At 41.8% G+C, this 25,990-nt stretch overlaps 1 protein-coding gene across 4 annotated transcripts in view; it reads left to right on the top strand.

Moving 5' to 3' along the window:
* Window positions 1–25,990, top strand: part of FAM184A (family with sequence similarity 184 member A) — a 192,909-nt gene that overhangs the window by 150,720 nt on the left and 16,199 nt on the right. For 2 of the 4 annotated variants that reach the window (XM_075597749.1, XM_075597751.1), the window contains exons 11-15: window positions 8,212–8,424; window positions 9,501–9,654; window positions 13,965–14,092; window positions 17,183–17,367; window positions 20,776–20,922. In XM_075597749.1, coding sequence (XP_075453864.1) covers window positions 8,212–8,424; window positions 9,501–9,654; window positions 13,965–14,092; window positions 17,183–17,367; window positions 20,776–20,922 — 827 coding nt within the window. Of the gene's footprint in view, window positions 1–8,211; window positions 8,425–9,500; window positions 9,655–13,964; window positions 14,093–17,182; window positions 17,387–20,775; window positions 20,923–25,990 lie in introns of all 4 variants that reach the window. The other 2 variants (XR_012801137.1, XM_075597750.1) reach the window with 2 other exon arrangements.

Below are 25,990 nucleotides of genomic sequence, written 5' to 3'. Positions count from 1 at the left end.
TTTCATCATAGACCCTTCAAGTACTGGACATATGTCTTTATATTACAGCATTTGATTCCAGCGTGACACCACTATTACTGTTTTTAGAGCTCCGGATATTTTGGTCTTTCTTTAGACCAATTTCTTCTACTCTTTATACAGCACTGGGCTCCGGGGAGAGCATCTGTTTAATCTCCTAAACACGTAATATTTCAGTCTCTTATAGCTACTGAAAGGAGCATCAGGTTTTAAAAATAAAAACCGAGTTGGAAAGGGCAAGAAGAGGTCTCTTAACGCTTTTCGGTCGAATGTCGGAGTATATCCGACAAAATAGTTTTGTACTTACGGTCCAATGTCGGATCGGGAGGAGGGAGGGGAAGATGTGGAGTGAGGCGCCGTCAGCACATCCCCCGCATTCCCCTTGCACCGCACTGATGCTCCCCAAATGCGTTTTGATTAAAGCAGCAATACATCTTACCATTGTGTTTAAAAATGTTTTAATTTTTTATTACATGATTGAAGCAGGGGGTCTCCTGAGCTGAAACCTGTTAATTTCAGCTCCTGGGACTCCGTGCTTCCGGAGGGGGGTGCGGTTATCTCTGCTGAGTTTAAAGGCCCTGGCCACGCGGGCCAATAGGAAAGCAGCATAGATGATGTCACAGCTTCCTATTGTCCCGCGGGATATTTAAAGCCGCCATTAGGTTAGATACCGGCGTCACTAGGAAGGTAAGTATCTCCTGAAGCAGGGGGTCCCCGGAGCTGAAATTAACAGGGTTCAGCTTCGGAGACCTGCTGCTTCAACCCTGTAATCACATTTTTATTCTGTATTGCTGCTTTAATCATATGTCATTCGATGGATGATTGTTGCAGTATTATTGTTACTTCCCTTCTTATTATTTATAATTTCTGAATGCATCTGTCACCAGTCACAGGAAAGAACAACCCCTCAAAGTGAAAGCTGGTCTAGGCCTTCAAACTCAAATGTTAACCTAAAATTAAACTGTTCCCAGAAATAAAAACAAAACAACATGTCCTCATATGTTGTACCTGAATACTACTTTAGTTTTGTTACTCGGAAATGTCCTTTTACAGCACCTCAATGACATAAGAATACTGAGTGCTGTATAAAGACGACATTGCTGAACAGCGTTAAGTTACACAACAATCCTGAAACTGTTCTGAGGCTTGTCATCAGATAAAGCAGTAATCCCTTGTATTCTTTTTCTTCCCACCTTCATATGTTTACAGAATTTGAACCTGGGATTCATTTTTTTTTTTTTTAGCTCCGGGAACATCCTGTTTCTAAGATACTTACATTTCTAGTTGCCAGTGTTTTTGCTCCCATTTGGGAAATAATAATGGCCACCAGATTGGCCTCTGTACCAGAGTTAATAGAAGGATGACGTTGAGGCTTCCTCTTGGATGACATACCATATTTAGCAATGTTTGACTTTACAGGAAGAATGCTGGCAATTAAAAAAGAAAATATCCATGGATCAGTGGGTTCCCAGAGGTATACAACAAAAGACAGAAAAGCCCAATGCTACATGCAATTTTCAAAATATATAGTAATTAGTATATACAGCTCAACCCCGTTATAACGCGGATCCGCTTATAACACGGGCAGAGCGTGGCTCCCGATTTAAAACATCTCCAAGTTGGTTTTTTTTCTTCATTTTTCCCCTCCCAAAGCTTTATTTGTAATGGATACACACACATGGAGAAGGACACACACACACACACATACACACACAAGCTCTGGTTGCTCTCTCTTGTTACATTTTGCAGGTCCCCTTTACTTTTGCCCTCTCTCACCAAACCCCATTCAGAGGAGGGTGGTCTCAGAGCTATAGGGGCCTGAATATCTCCCCTGCCCTCTCCGGGAGTAACCGGGGGGGAGGAGGTGGGGGGTGAGTCCCAGCACCTGCTCACCTCCACGGCTGGAGCCCCTGACATGCATCCCCTGCTCGAGGCTGCGCCCAGGCCGCACCGCATCCTCCCCTGCAGCAGGAGCCTGCACACTCTGCTCACCGCCATCTCTCCGGGATCAGCACACACAGCCTGCACTGCTAGCCAGCGTGGGACATTAACAGCAGTCACGTGCACAGCTGCCAGACCAAAGCCAATCAGCAGCCTGCCACACCGTCACGGCCTTCTGCGCACAGAATGATGGGGGTTGTAGTTCACAAACACAAGTTGCTCCTCACTTGCATGTTGTGCAGAACGCTTTCCTCCACTCCAACACCGTGCCAGCAGCGGGTCCCTGGAGGTAAGATGGCCACCTCACTGCGGGCCTCCGGCGGACGTGGAATCCCTGATCGTGGCAGCCATTTCTTTTTTCCGCGATCCACGTTATAACGCGGTTGCATTATGAGGACCCCATGCACCACGTTATAACGAGGTTCAGCTGTAGTTATACTATATACTAATTACTATATTTTTTGTCAAATTGGATGTAGGATTGGGCTTTTCTATCTTTTGTTGTATACATTTGGCCACGCTCAGTAGCTCTCCTTTTGACATAAATAAATATATATATATATATGTATATATATATATATATATGTGTATGTATATACAGTGGTTGAGAAATCACCCAAAAATCTACTCGCCGAACCAAAAAATCTACTCACCACCTAGTCCCGCTCCCAATCCCGCCCTGCTTGGTGTCGGCCATGAGGCGGTCGCCACGGGGTCAAATCCAGTCGCCACGGGCCTGTATTTTAATGGATTTGTCGAACACTGTGTATATATATATATATATAGACATATATATATATAGATATAGATATAGCGCACAAGAAAAAAGAAAGAAAGGGGAATGGGAAACAAACATATGTCTGTATATAGAGTGTGGTGAGTGCTTGATAGTGCACTTAAAATTAGATGAGGATTTTAGGGCCTTTATCCAATATTATGGACCAGGAACTGTGCAGGGGCTTGAGCTTTGCTGTATCCGGATGACGTCTTGGGTATATCTTTATCCAGTTCAGCAACTCCAGGATCTTTAACGGCGTTCGATGTGGATATCTCCATCTCAGGACAATATCATGGGGGTGATATAGAATTGGGAAACAAACATAGTGTAACACTATTTATTTAAAAAATCAACCTATACATAAAGGTATAAAACTCACATTTTATAAGAAAATTAAAGGCAGTGAGAGAGTTAATGCAGACTGAGTCTCTCACACTCAGTAACTGTGCCAATCTGCCGCGTCACGTATGAAAGTGGGGATCTCACCGGGTCTCTCCTCTACATGTACAGTTTACCCTCAATATAATTACCCACTTCCGAATCTTGCGTTACGCCGGGGAGCTCACGGGAACGTCGTCCTCCGTACTCCATGTATCAGCTCACACTTCCGCATCGTGTATTAAAGTGGGGATCTCACCAGGGCTCTTTTCTCCATGTACAGTTACCCTTGATGTAATTACCCACTTCCGAATCTCGTATTGCGCCGGTGAGCTCACGGGAACTAAGTCCTCCGTCCACCGTGTATCAGCTCTCACTCTGCAGCCGCACACTTCCGCGTCACATGGGTCTCGCGAGATCTTGACTTTTAACCCCTGAAGAAGCCATAGCAGTGAAACGCGTAGGGTGACACTTCTATGTGCAGAAGGAGAGAGAAGGAGAGAAATCTCATTTGTGGCTGTGACCGGAGTTACCAGCAAATACAGCAGAGCCAAGCTCTCGTGAGACCCACGTGACACGGAAGTGTGCAGCTGCACAGTGAGAGCTGAAACACGTAGGGCAGAGGACGTAGTTCCCATGAGCTCCCCGGCGTAATATGAGATTCGGAAGTGGGTAATTACATTGAGGGTAACCTGTACCTGGAGTGTGACTATGGGAGTGACTATCTCTCTGTCTTCCACTATCTATAATTCTCTGTATTTATTTGTTTTAATTATTACATAGACATTACAGGCACAAGGAGTGAATGCCGCAAAGAGCGTACTAAGAACTGTTACTGCCTGAGAAACAAATACCCTTCTTCAATATCCTGTAAACTGTCTTTCCTGTATTTGGTAAGATTACAAACCAATTTACTTTATTGGAGCTGTAATCTTCCCGTGCAAGGGGAAGATGGCTTTACAGCATATTGAATGGGGGCCAAAGAGCGTTAAATTGACAAGATGACATGAACATGACACCAGGATTCATCCAGGTCCACTTACTGTAAATCGTTAACTTTCAAACAAAGGAAGAATGGCTTTTTACTCTTGGTTATAGTGACATTCACTAAGAAAACATAATCTGGCAATGGCTGATATAGCTTTGACTGGTCAACACTCCTCGACCTCTTTATTGAGATGGCTGGGCTACCTGCCTTTCATTCTCTGTCTATTTGTTCTCATTCAGTCTGTGCCTCTTTACACCCGCACATAATACAACTCGGCTAAAAGCATGCAAAGGACCATATTTTCTAGCGGTGCTATGCGACAACATCTTTCTGCGCCAGAAGGTGTCTTATGGCATAGCACTGCTATAAGATATGGCCCAAATTTAAGACTTTTTGCTGTCTCAACTACCTTTGGTTTTGAGAAAAGTGAGTCCTTCGAAACTGCAAAGTTGTGAACTATTAATGTAAAGCAAGTGCTGCTGCTGCTGCTCGCCATGTTTTCTACTTACTGTATGTGTATCTTTCTTAGATAGACATCACAGGGGCTGGAATTGGGAAAGTGTACGTTACAGTAGCGGCCCTAAGCCTGTACCTACTCTTTTTATTCTGTTCATTGTGTCGTCTTTTGCTCATTTCATTTCTAGATTAACTATATTGGAGATTAGCATCCATAAATATAAAATCACTATTACCCTCCCATTAATAAAACTACATGCATGCTTTTGATTGCTTTGCAGGTGTCTTTCCCATGTGAGGCTTCAAAAGCCCTTCCCATTCATTCACTACATGGGACTTCTTATATACATCTGTTCATACCACCTCTAATCCCTGCTCCTCACTTGTGAGCCAGATCTGGAATGATGTTAACAGATCAATACACTAGCACTCAATAATGTAAAACAATATTCTAGCAGTGCTGCACTCAGTGGTGAAATCCAATGGACGCAAAGACAAGCATAGCACTCCAGGGGTACTTTCCAGCAGTTTGTGATTTATTTAATATCCGTGTTGGTCCAACACAGTGGATCTTTCTCAATGTCAGCCGCGTTGGACCGAAACGGTGTTTCGTACACTATATCAGACGGTCACTTTTCTGGACGCAAATAAAGATTAAAAAGTGATGCATGCAAACACAGAATGTGATAAATCTCATAATCTGGGCGCCATGTAACTCCTCCCGAACTCCTCCTATTGACACTTCCCAAATCGCAAGCTGACGCAGACAGTGCAAAACGTGAAAAAAACACCTTGATACACTGACGAAAGCGGCACAAGATCAAAATAATGCAAGTTGTGTCTATACATCACCCCCTATGCCTTGTATCTTTTTTTTTAACATGTTATCTGTGTCTTGGTTTGTCTCATCTTTGCCTTCAAAGTTTTGTAAAGTGTTTTTATATGTAATTCTCTGTAGGTGTCAAGGACCACTGATGTTGCATTCTGTTCTTTCATTATTTCATGTCACTATAGTACATCCTTTGAAACTCTACTCAAACTCTGAGCCAGAGCGATTAACAGGCATGTACTTCAGGACCTATCTGTCTCTCCCCATCAAATACCTGTACGTGTTTTGTATCTATGTTACATAGCATTAACATCTTTATATGATGCTCACTGTCTGTAAAGGTTTTTTGGAGACGTTGCTTTCATGAAATGAGCAATTCTTCCTGCTTGTTTTCGATTTGCTGGCACCCGTTTTTTTTACATGGAGGTGAAGCAGGGGGTCTCCAGAACTGAACCATGTTCATTTTAGGTCTTGGGTTCCCCTGGTTCCCAAGATAAACAAAATCGTCAAGTGGGGCCAAAATGCCATCCATCGCAGCTTCCTATTGGCTGGCGGGACGAGGGCGATTTAAATGCCAGGAAGTCACTGGTGACACCTTCATTGATATGCATCTCAGGAACCAGGGGGTCACCATAGCTAAAATTAACACAGTTCAGCTCTGGAGACCCCCTGCTTCCCACCTGTGTAACCAAAAAAGGGATGTGGGTAAGGCATGGATTGCTTGTTTTAAGCAGCTGCTCAATATTTTGTTTTATTTACTCAAATCAAATAAGCTTTATTGGCATGACGAAAGAACATTTCAGTATTGCCAAAGCATGAATAATAGGCGGTAGGGTACAATGATTACTCAATTAGCATATAAAAATATATAGTTTCTTTTATTTCCATCTTCAAAGCTTTTCATTGTCATAGTTACATACCAGTAGTTACATAGTATAGTTGATGAGGTGGAAAAAAGACATCCATCCATCAAGTTCCACCTATGTTAAATTTAGTAGACAGATATTTATCCTATATTTGTACTTAAAGTATGTTGATCCAGAGGAAGGCAAACAACAACTCCAGTGAAACATCATCCAATGATGTCAGATAAGGAGAAAAATTAATTCCTTCCTGTTGCCAAATATTGCCCCCTGGATCAACATCATTCCCATGTTTACTTATTTGGGATGATTTTGCAGATATAAAACCTGAAAGCATTAACGAGGACCATAACAATGTAACGTAACTTTAAAAATGCTGTTTTCAACATCAAAAGACAATTATTACAAAGTGTAGTTCTGTTTGGGATTAAAAAATTAAAAATAAACGAAGTCACTACTGTATTTGTCTTACAGTAAGTAATTGGTGCATTACACAAGAAAACATAACCCCCTTTTTTTCCCTTTCCAAAATGTAACAATTTGCTGCTCTTGAGATATGTGTTCAGGAGTGGTGGATAATGTGTATGTGTGTCTAATGTGCACATATTGTGTCAACTGTTTGCGGTGTTTGTTGGAAAGCTGTAATTAATGTTCTGTGTTTTACCCCCTCCCTTTTCTACCCCTTTTTCTTTTACTTAGTTGATTTCTGAATGTTTCCCTTTATTCCTGTGATCTTTCCTTCATAGCGGCACTCTCTGGGTGAAGCTTTACATAAATCTATCAGCAATGTAAGTCAGCTGCACTTACAGCATTTACATAGGGGCTTGCTTGCATTACCATCTCACAGCAGCTTGTTTACAAATTGCTTACAGCATCTTATCTACTACTTTATATACAACTTGATGTACGTACAGCACAGCCTTTAATCTTTGTCCCTTGAAAATATTGGAAATCGACACTGTAAAGTGCATCAGCAGCAGGGAAATCCATTCATATGTATACAGCATACATCAGGCATCAAGCCTTTATATCCTGCTTTCAGCAGTTGTATATACAGCAATTGTTTTGTGACATGTTACAGCAGGCTGGGTGGCTGCAATGTAATTCAGAGCCTTCTACAAAGCATGACTGGAATGGCATTTAACTTGATTTTGACATTCTGCTTAAACATGAACAATAAACTGCCAATGCAATTTTTAACACAGATCTATAACTAGCTAAATAAATATTCTGGAAACTAAAGGGAGTAAAACGGTTATATTCCTTGCAGGCAGCGATGGAAGCAGCATGATACACATGTGGAAAGGCTAATCATATGTATGCATAGAGAAAAGAGGGGGGAAAAGGTATTATAACACAGTAGGAAATCCGTATACCATTCAAAACCAAAATAGACTTTGATAAATAGGTCTGTTTAAAGCGCAGACAAAAGAAATGCGTGGACTGGCAGGACAAGCGACCTAAAAATATAATGAATGCATCGCATACTGCTCATGTTACTTTGCAGTAAATAAAACATTTGTAAATGCAATAGGATTACTAGTTGTAATCCAAGGTGATAAAAAATAAATCAATGTAATTGTTCGGTGAAGATGATTTGAAAAAGTAATTTGTGTTATCTGAAAAACAGATTAAAAAACCAGAGCACTCAAACCTGGAGTGATTTGTAATCCTGTCAGCTCCTACATTGCATTGCTCACAGGCCCATCCAACACTGAAGGGGTTTACCCACTATATGAAGCTGATGTAGCACAAATTGACACAGAAATAGTACCAAGTGAAGTATTATTTGGGAGTTTAATCTACTGTATTCAATCTATTTGTTGCTGATAATGCCCAGAAGAGAAAAAGTAAGATCCGTTTAAGTGGAAATGTACAGCTGCAATTGGCACAAATTGTTCTGTACTTCATTCCCTGTCATTTTAATATTTGTTTCTGAATTTCTTTTGCTGTGGCCTAGATCTCATTGCTGAAACAGAACCTAGAGCTGCAGCTGTGCCAGTCCCAGAGCTCTTTGCAGCAGCTCCAGTCACAGTTCAGTCAGGAGCGTCAGCGTCTCACCCGTGAGCTTCAGGAGCTGGAGGAGGAGCATCAGCAGCGGCAGAAGTCATTGCAAGAAGCCCACGTGATTGCATTCCAGACCATGGAGGAGAGACAGGATCAGGAACAAAAAGCAAGTGCATGTTTACGGATCTCATAGAAGTCCCATTCACTACTTAGCGTGGGATTAAACTAGGGGTGACCAACCTGTGGCCCGTGGGTCACAAAGTGGCCCTCAATGGCCTTTGAAATGGCCTACGTGATGGAGCAAAAAAGAAAAATCAACTGAAAAATCAGTTAAAGGAAAGAACAATCCGAAATTATTCAAAAAAACATGGGAGTGGAAACCTATGACTATTAACGTCCTAGTTTACGTTTGCTGTGATTTGTTTTAGATTTAGCTATTCATTTAAACTGGATGTAGGGCACAGTAGAACAGTGGCCAAAAAAATTGTGCCCATTTATTGGCCCACCTGAAAAAAAGGATGGCCGCCCCTGAATTAAACCCATCATCTCATGCGTTTCCTTTAATTAAGTCTCACAAGTTTGTTGTTCATCAATCTGGTTTTTAAAATCGACTCTCAATGACAAAGACTATGTGAAGGTTGATACCTTTTATTGTACATCAAGATTGTTTCTAAAGGATGTCTTACATGAGCTTGCAAGGCCACAAAGACGTCTTCTCCAGATGTCTCATATCTTTATTTTTAGTTTGGAAGCTCATATACAACAATATCAATAGAACAACATATACACCTATATCAGTGATACTGAGACATTGTCATTTTTTTAGTGTAATACAAGAATACACTTTTCTTCAGCGAGATGACAGAAGGAATCTGATGATTACCTTCATACCAGATGGAATATTAACTCTTCATTACCATATTCTTTATGCCTTCACACCAGATTTATATACAGCACTTAAGTCTTGGATCTAGTGGTCTTAGCATACTCTTGTTTTATTTAAATGAAAGTACAAATTAGCCTAGTGTGGTTAAAAGAAACAAACAGCCTCTCTGAAAGCAGGCCGCATTTTACAGGAAGGATGCTCTCCTGGCATTAAAGCACTTTACACAGAGCTTCAAAATAATGTCTCCAATTTTCTTGTCTTGCCTTTTTAGCGTGTAATCATGTATCGTCCAGATCAAAATTAATACTTCATATTGTTTTTTTTATCCTGCCATATATGTTCATTCTGCTTCACAGGAACTTGAAGATCGCTTGCATCAGAAATACTCTGAGGAGCTCCAGACTGTGAAAGATGCACATAGGCAGGTCATGGAGGCGCTCCGGCTTGAAATGGAGCAGGAACTTCAAACTCTGCGCTTTGAGTTGGAAGATGAGGGGAAAGCCATGCTAGGTGCGTTTCTCTTGAGGCGTTGTCGACAAGTATAATATATTTGAGGGCTCTGTTACTTATATTTCTGCCAAAAATTTTGCACGAACGTTGATAACAGCTTTAAATTGTGTCATTTTGATTCTGCTTCACTTTGTTTCTATGTATTAAGCTGCATTGCCCCAATGCCAGGGAGCGTTTTGGAGCAGTTGAGAGGTGACAGTCGGCGCAATATTATAATGAGATGAATCCAATTTTGTAACTCTATCCAGTGCAATAGTCCTTTATCCCACATTAATCCACCAGGTCTGAGTTGGCGGCAATCTATGCGCTAAATGTTAGAAACAAAATCAACAAACTTTCTGGTACATCTTTTGAAGTCAATTGTACCTCCTTGATATACATCCCCCTCTGTGTCTATCACTTAGAAAGCAACCAGCTCCCATTTATTTTTGTAAAGGTGTAATTATTCATGATTCTCAATTAAAAATAAAAAGCAGCAATCACTGCTTGTAACATTTTTATTAATATTTTTGTTTAGCTGACCTTAGCCCTGGGGTGCACTGGATCTGATTGCTGCGTTCCTCTGTGTCTCGGACTCGCCTTGTTCCCTAGATCAGCGGTGCGCAAACTGGGAAGCGCAAGATTTACTGGGGGAGGGGCGGGGGAGGGCACGACGGTTACAGAGGCCGCACGGCCTTCCCCAAGGCATTTAAATTAAATGCCGGGGAAGGCGTGAGGCCTCTGTAACATCACTTACCGGCTGCAAGACAGGTTTTCGGCGACGCAGCAGGGTCATGTGATGTGTCGCCATGACAACGCGCATGAAATGACGCGGCGGGGTCACGTGACGTCACATGACCCGTGACGTCATTTGACGTCAGGTTCTTACCGAGGGGGGCACGAAACCTGGGACTCCCAGGCAGGGGGGCGCATGCAAAAAACTTTGCGCACCCCTGCCCTAGATATTAGTATTTCTTTGGTGCCAGTTTTGACACAAAACACTACATATATGGTCATGGACTACAAACATGGCCGCGGGTCTCCAATAGAAATCCACAGCGTCACCTCACTCACAGCATCGCAACTTCTCTATTGCCCATGGGAGCGAGCCCTGACCTGGCAGCCATCTCGGATCTTCCAGTTTACCCGGACCCTAGGCTTGCCACTCCAGAACCAGGGGGTTTCCAGACAATCAGTCACGAGGAACCCCTTAGTTCAAGTAAGATTGCACCTTTGAAAAATGTAGCACACCTTGTAATTTTCAGCGAGGAGTGTTTTTTAAATGGCTAGCATTTCCTGTTATAGACAATAATTGTCTTAGGGTCTGTTGTGTTATTTCTAGGGAGAACACCTTAATGAATCAGTTCAGCACGGGTTATAGCAATGGCTCCCTTAATTCATTAGACTGTTCGCATTTTTCCTGAAAATGTTATGACTTTGCAGGTACATATAAGCTGAATTAGGGCTCTCCCAGCTCAGGTTAGTACGAAAGAAATTGAACAAGAATGTGTATTTTTGTGGGAATAATGTTTCCATTGTATAAACTTCTAATAAGACTGCATCTTGAGAATTGAGTACTGTTCACAAATATATCCAGGGTCCATAAATGCACGTGCAATGTCATTTAGAAATGAGCAGAAAGGGCAGAAAAAATGTGGAGTTAACTGACCTTGGAGACTGTGATAACATACAGTATACAGATACAGGTTCTATCTTTTTAGAAAGAAAGGTAGCAGTGTATCAAGGGATATGCTAAACAAGTTGAAACATAAGCAGACAATTGGGATCCATGAAGTGAAGGATTTTTTCCCTAGTAAATGTTGAACTTTGTTGTTTTGAGAGATATATATATATATATATATACAGTATATATATATATCGCTGGCTATATCACCTACTGTAGTTCCAATGTTGTGTTTCATGCCACAGCTCTGTTCTGGAATTCTATACGTTTTGACTTTTTTTTGTTTTATTTTTGAAGCATTTTAAGTAATTGATGTTTTGTTAACCACCTGAGCCCACATGAAAAGAAGCAATGTTATTTACGACTCAGTGGCATCCCCATACAGATTTATGGAATGGTGTACAGGCACACCCCGTTTTACGTACACCCGCTTTACGTACACTCGCAAGTACGTACATTTTTTTTAATTGCACCATACCCCCTGTGTACGTAAGTGTGCTTCGCGAGTACGGACACCAGGGGGCGGCGTGCGTGTGCTGCGGCGGTGTGTCCTCTCTTCCGTTCCCCAGCTCTTCCTTTCCCCGACTTCAGATCACTCCCCCTCGACTCTTCCTTTCCCTGGCTCATCCTCTCCCCGGCTATCCGATCACCCCCCCCTGGCTCTTCCGATCACCCCCCACCTGGCTCTTCCGATCACCCCCAAACTGGCTCTTCCGATCGCCCCCCCCCTGGCTCTTCCGATCACCCCCCACCTGGCTCTTCCGATCACCCCCAAACTGGCTCTTCCGATCGCCCCCCCCCCCTGGCTCTTCCGATCACCCCTCCCCCCCCGGCTCTTCCGATCACCCTCTGGCTCTTCCGATCACCCCCCCCCCCCCCCTGGCTCTTCCGATCACCCTCTGGCTCTTCCGATCACCCTCTGGCTCTTCCGATCACCCTCTGGCTCTTACGATCACTCCCCGGCTCTTCCGATCACCCTCTGGCTCTTCCGATCACCCCCCCGGCTCTTCCGATCACCCCCCGGCTCTTCCGATCACCCTCTGGCTCTTCCGATCACCTCCCGGCTCTTCCGATCACTCCCCGGCTCTTCCGATCACTCCCCGGCTCTTCCGATCACTCCCGGCTCTTCCGATCACTCCCGGCTCTTCCGATCACCTCCCGGCTCTTCCGATCACTCCCCGGCTCTTCCGATCACCCTCTGGCTCTTCCGATCACTCCCCGGCTCTTCCGATCACTCCCGGCTCTTCCGATCACTCCCCGGCTCTTCCGATCACTCCCGGCTCTTCCGATCACTCCCGGCTCTTCCGATCACTCCCCGGCTCTTCCGATCACCCTCTGGCTCTTCCGATCACTCCCCGGCTCTTCCGATCACTCCCGGCTCTTCCGATCACCTCCCGGCTCTTCCGATCACTCCCCGGCTCTTCCGATCACCTCCCGGCTCTTCCGATCACTCCCCGGCTCTTCCGATCACCTCCCGGCTCTTCCGATCACTCCCGGCTCTTCCGATCACCTCCCGGCTCTTCCGATCACTCCCGGCTCTTCCGATCACCTCCCGGCTCTTTCGATCACTCCCCGGCTCTTCCGATCACCTCCCGGCTCTTCCGATCACTCCCCGGCTCTTCCGATCACCTCCCGGCTCTTCCGATCACTCCCCGGCTCTTCCGATCACCTCCCGGCTCTTCCGATCACTCCCCGGCTCTTCCGATCACCTCCCGGCTCTTCCGATCACCCGCTGGCTCTTCCGATCACCCCCCGGCTCTTACGATCACCCCCCAAGCCCGCTCAGAGCCTACTGCAGTGCAGCCGCTGCCCGCATCCTGTACGCCGCTGTGTGATGTGAGAGGGACATGCAGGGAGGGGGGGCGGTGATGTGAGGGACATGCAGGGAGGGGGGGTGATGTGAGGGACATGCAGGGGGGGGGGGGGTGATGTGAGGGACATGCAGGGGGGGATGATGTGAGGGACATGCAGGGGGGGTGATGTGGGGGACATGCTGGGGGCGTGATGTGAGGGAGATGCAGGGGAGGGTGATGTGAGGGAGATGCAGGGGAGGATGATATGAGGGAGATGCAGGGGAGGGTGATATGAGGGGTGCTGGAGGAGATATGATGATGATGATGATGATAAAAATATGTAGGAGGGTCTTATAAAAATGTATTGGGGGGTCTTTTAAAAATGTATTGAGGCGGTGGGGTCTTTTAAAAATGTATTGGCGGGGGCATTTTTAATATGTATTGTTTGCAGTACAGTACATGCATTATAAAGTGGAAAAAAGGTAGTGCTTCACTTTAGGTGCATTTTCACTTTACATACATGCTCCGGTCCCATTGCGTATGTTAAGGCGGGGTATGCCTGTACTGTGCATAGGCTGATATATCATCTGAAACAGGCTACAATGGAATAGCCAACAGGGGCACTATTAATGCAGAAGACTTCTTGTCCTTTTCCAAAAGGATTTTGGCAGTGTCATTGCACAAAACAAAGATGTACATGTTGCAGTGCAGCCATTTTGTGCAATCTAAAGTTGTTCTGCAAAAGCACAGGTACCAATCTTTAAATGTGCTCATAATGTTCTTTGTAACCTTAATATCTTTGTATGCTGAGAATGAAACAGTGGTACATACTGTAGCTGTTATTTGTTTTGTAGCATCCCTGCGCTCCGAGCTCAACCATCAGCATGCAGCAGCTATTGACCAGTTGGGGCACAGTCACCACCAAGACATGGAGACAGCCACGCTAGAACTTGAAAGACACAAAGACCTTGGCAGGCGCAAGGTAAGCAGTGTGAACTACTATAGTGACTCATATCACTTAGATTTATTCAGTACTGCAAAGCAGGTACAATCCACTCTACCCTTGAAGTACTTGTAATCCACCACTTTTTCCTACATGGTGTAAGCTCAAAGCCAATTTTGAGCTGGATATCATATTTAAGAACAGCCACAAAGGCGCTATAAATCCTAGCACATCGTGCCGTGGGGTAAAGGGGTAACTTCTATACTACGGCTACTAGATCACGCCTATACGCCACCAATACTGCTTTAACATGAAAAACAAGTTCCTTGAAACATGTTTTGTTTCTTTTTTTTATTTTTTTTATTTCCTTGTTCCCCTCTGTAATTCTTGTTGTGTTTTGGAAGTTCTTATGCCGCGCACAATAACATTTACACCATACACAAAATGTTCTCCCTCGACAAATGGACAGATTAAACGTGAGCTTTCTTCTGTACAGTAATGCGTGAAATCAGTAAAACATATCTAACGCCTGCTCCATTTTTTCACCACCTATTCTCTCCTAGACCCTCTACAATCTGGCTTCTGCACTGCTCACTCCACTGAAACAGCCCTCACTAAAATAACTAATGACCTCCATGCTGCCAAAGACAGAGGTCATTACACGCTGCTCATATTACTCGATCTCCCTGCAGCATTTGATACTGTGGACCACCCTCTCCTCCTTCACATCCTCCATACTCTTGGTATTCGTAACAAAGCTCTATCCTGAAACTCCTCTTACCTCTCCCATCGTACCTTCAGTGTCTCTTCTGCTAACACCTCCTCCTCTATCGATCTCTATGGGGGTATACCAGGGTTCTGTCCTGGGACCTCTCCTCTTTTCTCTGTACACACTCTCTCTAGGTGGCCTAATCACATCACTTGGGTTCAAATATCACCTCTCTGCTGACGACACACAAATTTACTGCTCAACCCCTGACCTTACACCTGCTGTACAGACCAAAGTTTCTGAATGTCTCTTTGCGATATCATCCTGGATGGCTCTCCGCCGACTTAAAATCAACATGTCAAAAACAGAGCTCCTCATATTTCATCATAAACCTGGTCCTAATATCTCCTTCCACATTACTATTGGAAGTTCTGTCATACACCCAGTAGCTCAAGCATGCTGCCTAGGGGTCACACTCAAGTCCTCTCTCACATTCTCCACTCACATTCAAAATCTGACGCCTTTTCCTCCGCAATATTACAAAGATACACCTTTTCCTCTGTTGCTCGACTGCTAAAACTCTGACACAGGCCCTCATTCTCTCCCGTCTCGATTACTGTAACCTGTCCGGCCTTCCTGCCTCTCACCTGTCTCCCCTACAATCTATCCTAAACGCTTCTGCCACTTTCCTAAATCTGTCTCAGCGTCTCCCCTGCTGAAATCACTCTCCGGTCTCCCTATCAAATCCCGCATCTCGCAATCAATTCTCCTCCTCACTTTCAAAGCTTTACACTGTTCTGCCCCTCCTTACATCTCAGCCCTAATTTCTCGCTATGCACCATCCCGACTCTTGCGTTACGCTCAAGGATGTCTTCTCTCTACCTCCTTTGTATCTAAAGCCCTCTCCCGCCTTAAACCTTTCTCTCTGACAGCCCCACCTCTCTGAATTGCCCTTCCCCTCAATACCCGACTAGCACCCTCTCTTTCCACCTTTAAGACCCACCTTAAAACACACCTGCTTAACGAAGCATTTGAGTAGCTCCGTGGCTAATACTATACACCTGATACATAAAGCTTGGCGCCTTGCAGTCGCACTTAACAGAATGCCCTCCTACTGTCTCTGTACATTCTTCCTACCTACCAATTAGATTGTAAGCTCTTCGGAGCAGGGACTCCTCTTCCTAAATGTTAATTTTTATGACTGAAGCACTTAGTCCCATGTTCTGTTATTTGTATTATTTGTTATTTATATGATTGTCACGTGTATTACTAATGTGAAGCGCTATGTATCTTAATGGTGCTACAGTATATAAATAAAGACATACATACATACATACATACAGACATACATACAGGAACCGACTATGAAGTGTCACTTATTGTGATATTTTTTGTAATACAATTAGGTTATGAAGTACCTCTTCTCAAATAAAAATACTACGGGGACTATGTACCTGTATAAAGAATTGAAAGTGCATTGTGTAAAAAAAATTTTTAAAAATCCAATTCTCATAAAATAATTAGAGGTACTGTATAGTGTTATTTATATTCTTACATTTGGCCCACGTTTTCTTATTCTTTGTATGATGTGCATCATGTTCATGTATGTTTATGAATTCATTAGGAATTGTTTGTCTACATTCATTTGTCTTTTCTGCCAAGTAAAATTTGACGGCCAATTTTGACAAATGTCTGGCGCACAGAAACAGCGCATGCTTGTAATTCTTCTTATACATCGCGTTTGCATATGTGAGCCACCGACAACATTCAAACTCAATAGCAGCTATTTTGGAACAAAACTGTACATATTTAGGTTGCGATGGGTAAAAAAAAATAATTAACCAATATCTTCCTCTGTACAGCAAAGATAGAGAACCCATGAGTGTATGCATATTACACAGGGTCTGCAAACATGCTGCATACTGTCCATTGTCATGTTGTGCAGTGTTTACATTGCAAACAGGGATTTTACATGGATTCGAAGGACTCCATGCAAAGATAGGCAGGAAGCTAATAGTGGCATCACTCCCGCTCAGATGTTTAACTCATATAATGTTAGTATCTTGCCCCATGAGAATGTCCTCCTCTTAAAAAGAAAAGTTTTTTTTTTTTTTTATAATCTTACAAATCAGGATTGTTTTAATCTCCAGCTTCTGTAACTTTTGCACTACACTGGGCTCTGGGAAGAACTCCATTTTAACCTCCCAGACACTTGATATTTCAATTGCTTATCTCTCCTTAACGGAGCAATAGATTTTTAAAATAACAGAATTGGGAAGCACAAAAAGATATCTCTTAAAGTAAGCAAAAAATATAAAAATGGATCCGAGCACACTGTCTGATATGATGAGGCACATTCATTGTAATTATTCAATGATTCCAGTAGTGAATTTTGGTATTGTTTTCTTATTATTTTGCAGGAGTCTGAGCTTCTCGGACGATTAAAAGTTCTTGAGGACCAGCTGAGGCATCAAGAACAACATGTATCTGATCTGAATAAGGAGTCGGTGATACTACATGAGAGCGTAAACACTCTAACCAGGGAACTGGAGTTTAAGGGGAAAGAGATCCTCCGAATACGCAGTGAGGCCAATCAGCAGATTAGGTACTTAGGGTTTCTTAACGTGAGTTGTACCTTCAGCCTGACAGCCTACAAAGCCTGTTGGGCTCTAAAAATACGTATAGTGCCCCATAAGCAGTAAAGTATTGTATATACAACAGGAGACACCGGTTGCAGCAGGATTTGCAGAGTCTGTGGTTGCAGTGAGTCTGTGGTTGCAGTATTTTGGGGAAAAGGTAGACGGAGGGGCAATCCCACAGGGACGAGCTAAGGACATTGTGGTCTGTCCTGTTATCCCCTTATTTAGAATTCTCTAGTTAGCTATGGCTTAAAAATGTACAATTATACTTTAGACTAGAGGAGTAGTGCAAAAGGTGTGAGAAAGGGCTCCATGTTGCTTTATATTACAAGCCGTAGGTAACAAGCGAGGGGAATAAAAACTTGGCATGAAAAGTGTTGATCTCATAGTTATACAGTGAGCAGGTCGATTATTTTGGTTTCAATTTCTTGAGAAGATTGAGTAAGGAGAAGCCTAAAGTAATAGAATCAAATAGAAATCACAGGCAGTCACTAAACTCTTATAAGGGATATCAGCGCTCAATCCTGCATTGCTATTCGATACCTCTTTTGGGAGCTTAGTGAATCTTGGACCAAGAGTGGGTAGCAAGGGAAAAAGTTACACTAGAATATCAAAGGTGAACCCAACTATTTTAATATTTCATGAGTTTAATGATTGCAAATGTTTAAAACTAGTTGATTACTGACAGACTCTTATGTTACCTCTGAACTGCTTGATTTCTCCCCTTAAATCATTGAATTTCTTACTTTTTCTTTTTCTCAGCTTTTTACTCTGCTTTTTTATGCGACTATGACTTTTGAACCACTTATTTATAATATGCCACATTATATCAGCGTACAGCCTTTGATTAACCATAACAGAAATAGGTCAAATATAAATTGCTAATTGTATTTCATAGCATTAATTACTTAACGTTATCAAAAAAACGGCAATAATTACAGTATATATTATTATAGTATATATAAGTATAGGCCTTTTCAGCACTGATGGAGTTAATAAATAAATAGGTATCAGTCACTCAGCACAGGCTGTACCAGAGTATATCAAGATCTGAAATAGTTGTATTTTCCATAAGAGGCATAAAGTAAGTATAAAAAGTAAATAAAGTATAGATCTTATTAATCCCATTAATACAAGTTAACATACAGAGTAAGAAGTTAAATAACGTGTGCGTTATCTCCTTAACCTTTGTTTTCAATAGCACTACTGTTAAATAACGCCTCAGCGTTAAGGCAATGCATGGCGTTAACGGGTGCAATTAAAGTCTGCTACATCTGTAAATGCTAGGGGGGGAAAAGTCCAACTTCATATAAACAAGTATCATCATATAATTACAGTACATTGTATAAAAATCTAGCAAAAAAAAACAAATATCTTTACTTTTAATTATTTAATTAACAAAACCTATTTATTGAAATAGAAGTATGGACACAGAACATACAAGGTTCTTTCTGATAACAGAATATTGACTTTCACTAATGCATTTGAACTAATACAGCTGAACCCTGTTATAACGCGGTGCTCGGGGTCCACATAATGAGACCGTATTATAACGGGATCGCATTATAACCGGGATCGGGAAATGGCCGACACGATCACTTACCCGGCATTTGCAGCTCTCTCTTCTCCCTGCTTCATCAGGCTGTGTCCACGTGCGCGGCTTTCAATTTGACTTTTGAGCGCAGAGGCGGGTCACATGACCCTTCTCTGACCAATAACAGCCCAACAGTGAATACATTTTATATAATACACATGCAGGAATCAAACCCATGATCCTTCATATGCTAGTAGCAATTCTCTAGCTGCTACACAACAGGGTTGGTGCAGAGAAGAGAGAGCTGCAGGTAAGTCAATAAAGCATTGAATGTTATTTTTATTTTTTTTAAACCCTCGGAGATGTTTACAAATCGGGAGCCACACTCAGACCGTGTTATAAGCAGAGTTGGGCTGTAGTAACTAGATCAAGAAACAATTTAAAAAAAATAATTTTAAAATTACAACTGGTTTATTATTACAGTGTCAATTAATTTGATAAACATTATATGGCTCTACTTTGAGATATTCTCTATAGAGGAATTTATAGTTGTTCAATAATAATTTGGAGTTTTAAAGTGGTATGGGATAATAATATATACCATTTAACAAACAAACCTGATATGGTATTATGTAGGGTCAGAGCCTTAAATAAGAACCCTACAGAGCTAAATGCATTGATTACAAACATGAATCTCGTTCTGTAATATGTGGAACTAGTGCAGTACTATTAGAGTGTACTTCAAAGCAGCTCTACCTGAATTGCCTGAGCACATGGGACAAGATCCTTCTATAATTCTCAACAAGACACTCAGTATGCCTTTACCAATGACATACTGTAGCTACTTATTGTTGGACAGGGGAAGGTACGTTTATTGTGCCAAATCAAAATAAGAGAAGTTTAGTCTGCTCAAATCTGTCTTAGAATCAAGAGTTTAAGCACGGCCGGTGCAAGGGTTTCATGCGCCCTAGGCGAGACTTAAAATTTGGGCCCCAGTTATATTCTGTACTATCCATCCGCCTATCTACCTATAAAATAATAAAATAAACAGTGGCGTCGCTATCAGGGCTGCAGGGGGTGCAATCGCACCCCAGCGCAACGCAAAATAAAAATAATAGGGCGCCAAAATACCGGACAAAAAAAAGAAAGATAATTAAAAAGATAAATTAAATAAAAAATAATAAGAGGAAAAAATTATTATTATTATTCATAATGCACCCCTAGGACTTTTGCGCCCTAGGCGACCGCCTAGGTTCGCCTAACGGACGGGCCAGCCCTGATTTTCTGTGTCAGTCTATCCTGTAGAATATTATACTCATAGCAAAGGAGATTCTGAAATTCCGAACAAATCATTGAAACGTGGTTTTCATCTTATTTCATTGAACAGCAAATAAAAATATCACTTATGAGCACATTCATATCTCTTAGCATACAATGCTTCCACTGCAGCCATGGATTCTTGGTAATGACATGCAAATGAGCACATATTTTACAATGAACAAATTGAAAACAAAATGAAAATAAGAAAATTAAATGTTAGCATAAACTAGACTAGAGTGAGTTATAGTAGAACACGTTCAAGTTGTGTAATTCATTCAACACAGCCCAGGCCAATATTTTGTAGTGTTTGTCTCCCATTCTCACTTTTCTCCCTCTTTGCTACGATCTCAGCTCTCTCTTTGTTTCCTGCTAAAGTACCAGAGGGGCAATTAATAGGAAATCATGTCCTCTAGTTTCTCCAGTGTAATGTATTCTGGACTGCATGATTAGACATGGATTTCAAAGATTGCTGCAAAAAGACTGCTTTAGAAACATATATCTGTATTTAATTTTAAAAAAGGATGCACGAACAAGATTTAAACAAGAAATATGAGGAAGACTTGAATGACATAACGGCCGCCCACTTCAGAGAGAAGCAAACTATACTGGCAGAATTTACAAAGAACCAAACACTGCTCAAGGAAAAAATAACCGCTTTACAAGTGTCGTAAGTTTGAGTGAACTGAACCAGCTTTCCTGCAACTAATCATAACTGAAGGATATTAAACCAACTAATACTCATATCTTCTGCTAACAATACTAACAATAGTTACAATTAATTCCAAACCTCTTCTTTTAGTGGTGGCAAACCTTGCAAGACAACGCTTTGTTATGCGTAGTCGGACTATTCTCCAACAGTGGGTCAGGATGAGAGAAATCTAATGGGGAGAAACGTGTGGTTTGGTGTAACAATCAATTTTGTGCTCTTGGTTGTGTCATATATATTTGTGCTCAAGTTAGTTATGTATGTCCCAGATTGTTAATCTGAGATGCTTACGCCACCTCAGACTTGACAGATTCATTAGCAAATACGTTGACACACAAAAGGTACAAGATAAAAAAAAATACCTTATTTCAAATAAAAATTGCCTTGATATATCTCCCACGTGGTACGTTTAACTCAGTGGTTTTAAACAGTTTAAGAACTGTGAGACCGTGCCAACTTATCCCATGTGTGTAAAAACATGATTTCTGTTGTAGGGGGTACATTTGATTAAATAAACAGATTTGTATGATATGCATAATTTATGACATTATAGTTTAACATATAATACCTCTTTTACATTATTGAATTGAAAAATCTGGCAAAAAATAAATAAAATGCGTTAGTCTTCAAGTGAAAAATGTTCACTATTACCACATTTTTCTCACCTGACCCCTGGTGTCCTTTCAAGCTTGAAAACGGCTAGCGTGATTTATTTACAGTAAATGTGTTGTGTCACTGAATTGCTCAAACGTTTTCCCATTTTAGTATTTTCACAGTATTTGGAGTACCTGAATACCAGGTATTTTGTGTAATATTGTTACTAGTTATTATTGCTATTATTATTGAGAATGTTTAAAATGCGAACATATTCTGCAGAGCCATTCAGTACGGACTGAGTAAGATTTAGGGGCAATTGCATGACATATGCCAGCGATCTCCAACCTTGTTTTGGTCAGGAACCCTATGAAATTCTGAGGAACCCCAACCCTCTCTAATAGCGCATCTGAGATCTGATGCATTGTAAGGAACCCCAAACCTCTCTAATAGCGCATCTGAGATCAGAGACATTGTAAGGAACCCAACCCTCTCTAATAGTGTGTCTGAGATCAGAGACATTGTAAGTAACCCCAATACTCTCTAATAGCGCGTCTGACATCAGATGTATTGTAAGGAGCCCCAACCCTCTCTAATAGTCCGTCTAAGATCAGAGACATTGTAAGTAACCCCAAACCTCCCTAATAGCGTGTCTGAGATCAGATGCATTGTAAATTCTTCTGTATTTGGTACAATTTTAACATTACAGGGAAACCTCTAGTGATGCCACGGGAACCCAAGGGCTCCTAGGAACCTAGGTTGAAAAACACTGACATAGTGTATGCATTTGTAACACAGGTGGTAACGAATCTGTTCTGATACTAAAATTAATCTTTCCATTTAGTCGCATTTCCACAAATGTAACCTTTCCAAAGTCCTTTAGCTTCTAAGGAAAAAAAAGTCGGGGGTAAAGTGGGTAAAGAAACTAGGCCATCATATACACAATGATATAAATATAGAAAGTTCAACAAAAAGATGCATAGACTGCCTCAAGCTGACAGCAGTTCTTCACAAACACACATCCTGAAGACGTATGATTTAGCATCAAGATGAGCAAAATAGATGAAGCCACTTTTTTTTCTCGCTCAATAACTTACTGTTTACCCAAGTGTTGGATTTTTATTAATCTGTGTAAAGATTTTGCTATGTGGAAAAGGACAGGGAGAGTTCTGGACAAATAAAAGCCCCCAAAAAAGAATGCATGTTTTTTAACACACAAATGTCCCCTTAATCACTAAGAACAGGTTACTAATTAACTGGGCATGATATTAAATTTCATTGGCTATATAGTAAATAATGCTACCATTACATTAAGCTAAACTTCATCGCTTGTAATGCGTATTGAATGTGGGCCACGGCAGACAATTATTTAACCCCTTTGGTGTCTGAGGGTAACAATAGCATTGGTTTCCTTCAGGCACCAAAGGGGTTAAAACACTACCTAAACACCCTACCACTATACTACATATCCCCTTGCATGCCACAGAGGCCTGTACAGTAATGCCGTACTAACCCCTATGGCAAATAAAGGGCTTAACCTCAACCTCCCTCCCCACGGCACCTACCCCTATCACAACCCCACCCCCCATCTTAAGTGCCTGAAGGCTATCTGGCCTTCTCAAAGAGAGCCTAAGTAGCATCATTGGAAACAAAAGGGTTCAAAAAGAAAAACACCCCATCAATGACAGAGCCCTGTCTGATCTTTAGGGTCAATGATCCTGCAGAACTCATCCATGAAGGAAAAACACTACAAAAGTTTGAAAAAATTCAATGGCCCAACCATTAAAAAATTTGTCCCAAAAAACAAAATTGAAAACATATTCCATATGCCCGATGACCTAAAATCCATAAATTAAGCCGCACAAAAAAAAATTAAAAGTAAAAAATAAGCAATGGTCTAAATCCAATCTGATGCCGTCCTGGAGAAACAAAGGTCCATCTTGCTGGAAGCCTCGGATCCTCAGTTGATTGTAGAGGAATCCTATCCGATTATTTGTTGAAAAATATGATGTCGTCTCTCTTTTCATCGGCAGCCTGCCTCCATGGTCTTGTATGCGCCGACAACTTCCATGTTATGTGATAGAGGAGCCATTATGTAGGGCCTGTTGCTCTCACATAATGTGGCCAGGACCATGTGTTAAATGAAGCATTCAGATGGTTGATTTTAACAGATGCTTAACCTCTTGAGTTCTCCATGACGTTGCTACCATGTCATGAGGTGTGATACTCCAGGGGCCCCACATGACGTAGTAGAAGCTATGTATTAACGCATGTACTCAAATATAAAACTTTTAATAGTAGTATAACATCCTACACACAATAAAAGTCTGATTGCATACATCTTTACCATGTCCTTTTTACATCTCTATGCGTGGTATTGTGCCCTCCAGTTTTGCAACTAGGAGACTTTCATAAGTAGACCTAATTGCTTTAACCCATACGTAGGTGACAATTATAGGTGCAGCTACAGTATTTTGAAACCAGAAAAAAAATGACCCTGAAAGAGTCCTACTGCTACATAACCAGGTTGACCTTTGGGTATACAAAGAAATTGTCATCAATCTATCTTAACTTTTTTTATTACTACAAAGTGCCATATTTACTAAGTGGTGCTAAGCTGTAAGGCCACTGACAGTGCCTTAAGATACTTTATGGCCCTTTGACATGGAAAGACACCCTGCCAGACTTATTTGGCAGACTGCCTCTGTCTGAGCCAGTTCTGGGTTTCCAGAATACCTGGAGCTGCAAAGAAAAAAAGGTGGGTAGCCACGTTCATCTTTTCTTCCATATAGTAAAGTAACAAAGTAGGGAGAAGCAGTCAGTAGTATGATATATTTTATTGAACCAACAGATAATGGATAAGCTAAAAGCTTTCTTCATCAGGTCAAATGAAAAAGAATGAAGAATCAAGATGGAAAACCTTGTGAGTTTCGAAAGCATATAACTTATCAACTATCTGTTGGTCCAGTAAAAGGACATATTACCTACTCCTTCCCCCTCCTTTGTTACTTTACTGTATTGACCTGCAGAGCTAATGGTCACGGTAGACCAGGACTAATACCAGGGATCAACTCGCTAGACACAAACACGAATTTATCAAATTAATTTATTGGAAAAAAGTTATCCACAACTGACATATAAACAGACAACACATACCCAACCGGGGAAAACTGGGGATACCCTGCTGACCGACAGTAGTTGCAGGGACCTCCTTGCAGATATTTCCCCTGTTCTTCTCTTCCCTGCAATGTCCTCTGAAACAGGATTCCAGGCCTGACACCAGCACAGGAGTGGACACTGCAGCTTCTCTCAGTTACAGCAATAACTTCTGCAACCCTTATGGCTAGCTATGGGTAGCAGTATATACACTAAACCCACAACATTGAAACATTCAGGGCCAGGTGCTGTCTACGTGCCGAGCCCCTGATTGGTGGGTAGAAATGCAACATAAAAAGAGTAACATACAAAATGCTACAGGGAAAGGTCACAGACACTTTTATAACATTTTTCCTGCAAACAAAATTAACCCCTGGTCCCTGAGGTGCTGGAACAAGATTAAGAAATAATACATTATACATACACATAACATAATACCAGTGTTGTGTATATAGTGTTATTGACAGGTAGGGGTAATGATAGGAGTGACCTTTATTAACAGCGGCCATATTTACCCCTACCATCACACTAATTTCTTAGCTTCAGGTGCACTGGGCGAATTCACCAGGCTGCTAGTCCTATCTCACCAAGACTGAGCTCAGGCAGACTGCAGGAGAAGTATGCAGCTGAATAATGTGTTACTCTGCTGGACTGCCTATCTCAATGCTGCGAGCCTAAGGACATGGCTACTGTAACATGACTGTGCATCCTGTGAGTAGGAGTAAAACACTGTGATGCTAACAGTCTAGGTATTCTTTTAAAGACTGATGACGAGTGTATCTAAAGAGGTACACAGAAAGAATCCCTTTGTAGGCGCACCGCAGACCTTTATAGAATAAATGTGGTCAGGGGAAATAAATAATTGTGTTTAACAAAAAAAATTATTAATCAAATTAGTGATGGTGTAATAAAAATAGCAAATATTAAAGAACTAGTGTTTACTATGTTAAAAGACACTAATTGTGTCACAACGGTAGGTCCAGAGGAACTACTCTGGGCCCATCAGCAGATGTAGATATACAGTATATGTAGCTTGTATTGATTCACTGTAATGTCTTGGATGTTTAGCATATATCTAAGGTATACCAGTATATGTCCTAAAGTGGATGTAGATCACTCGAGTGTGACACCTAGTGGTGCTGAAATGTTTCACACCCTATGCTCTTGCTATATGCCTCTGTGCTCTAATGTTTCCACTGGCAGTATGTGGTCCCATGAGTGAGTGCACGGTTGGAATCCGCCGTGCATATACCAACAGTGTATGGAGGATTCTTGACTA

This window comes from Ascaphus truei, chromosome 4 (genome assembly GCF_040206685.1).
Source record: "Ascaphus truei isolate aAscTru1 chromosome 4, aAscTru1.hap1, whole genome shotgun sequence".
NCBI lineage: Eukaryota > Metazoa > Chordata > Amphibia > Anura > Ascaphidae > Ascaphus > Ascaphus truei.
The sequence above is the reverse complement of the archived record's forward strand: the minus strand, read 5'-3'. Positions and strand labels throughout refer to the sequence as shown.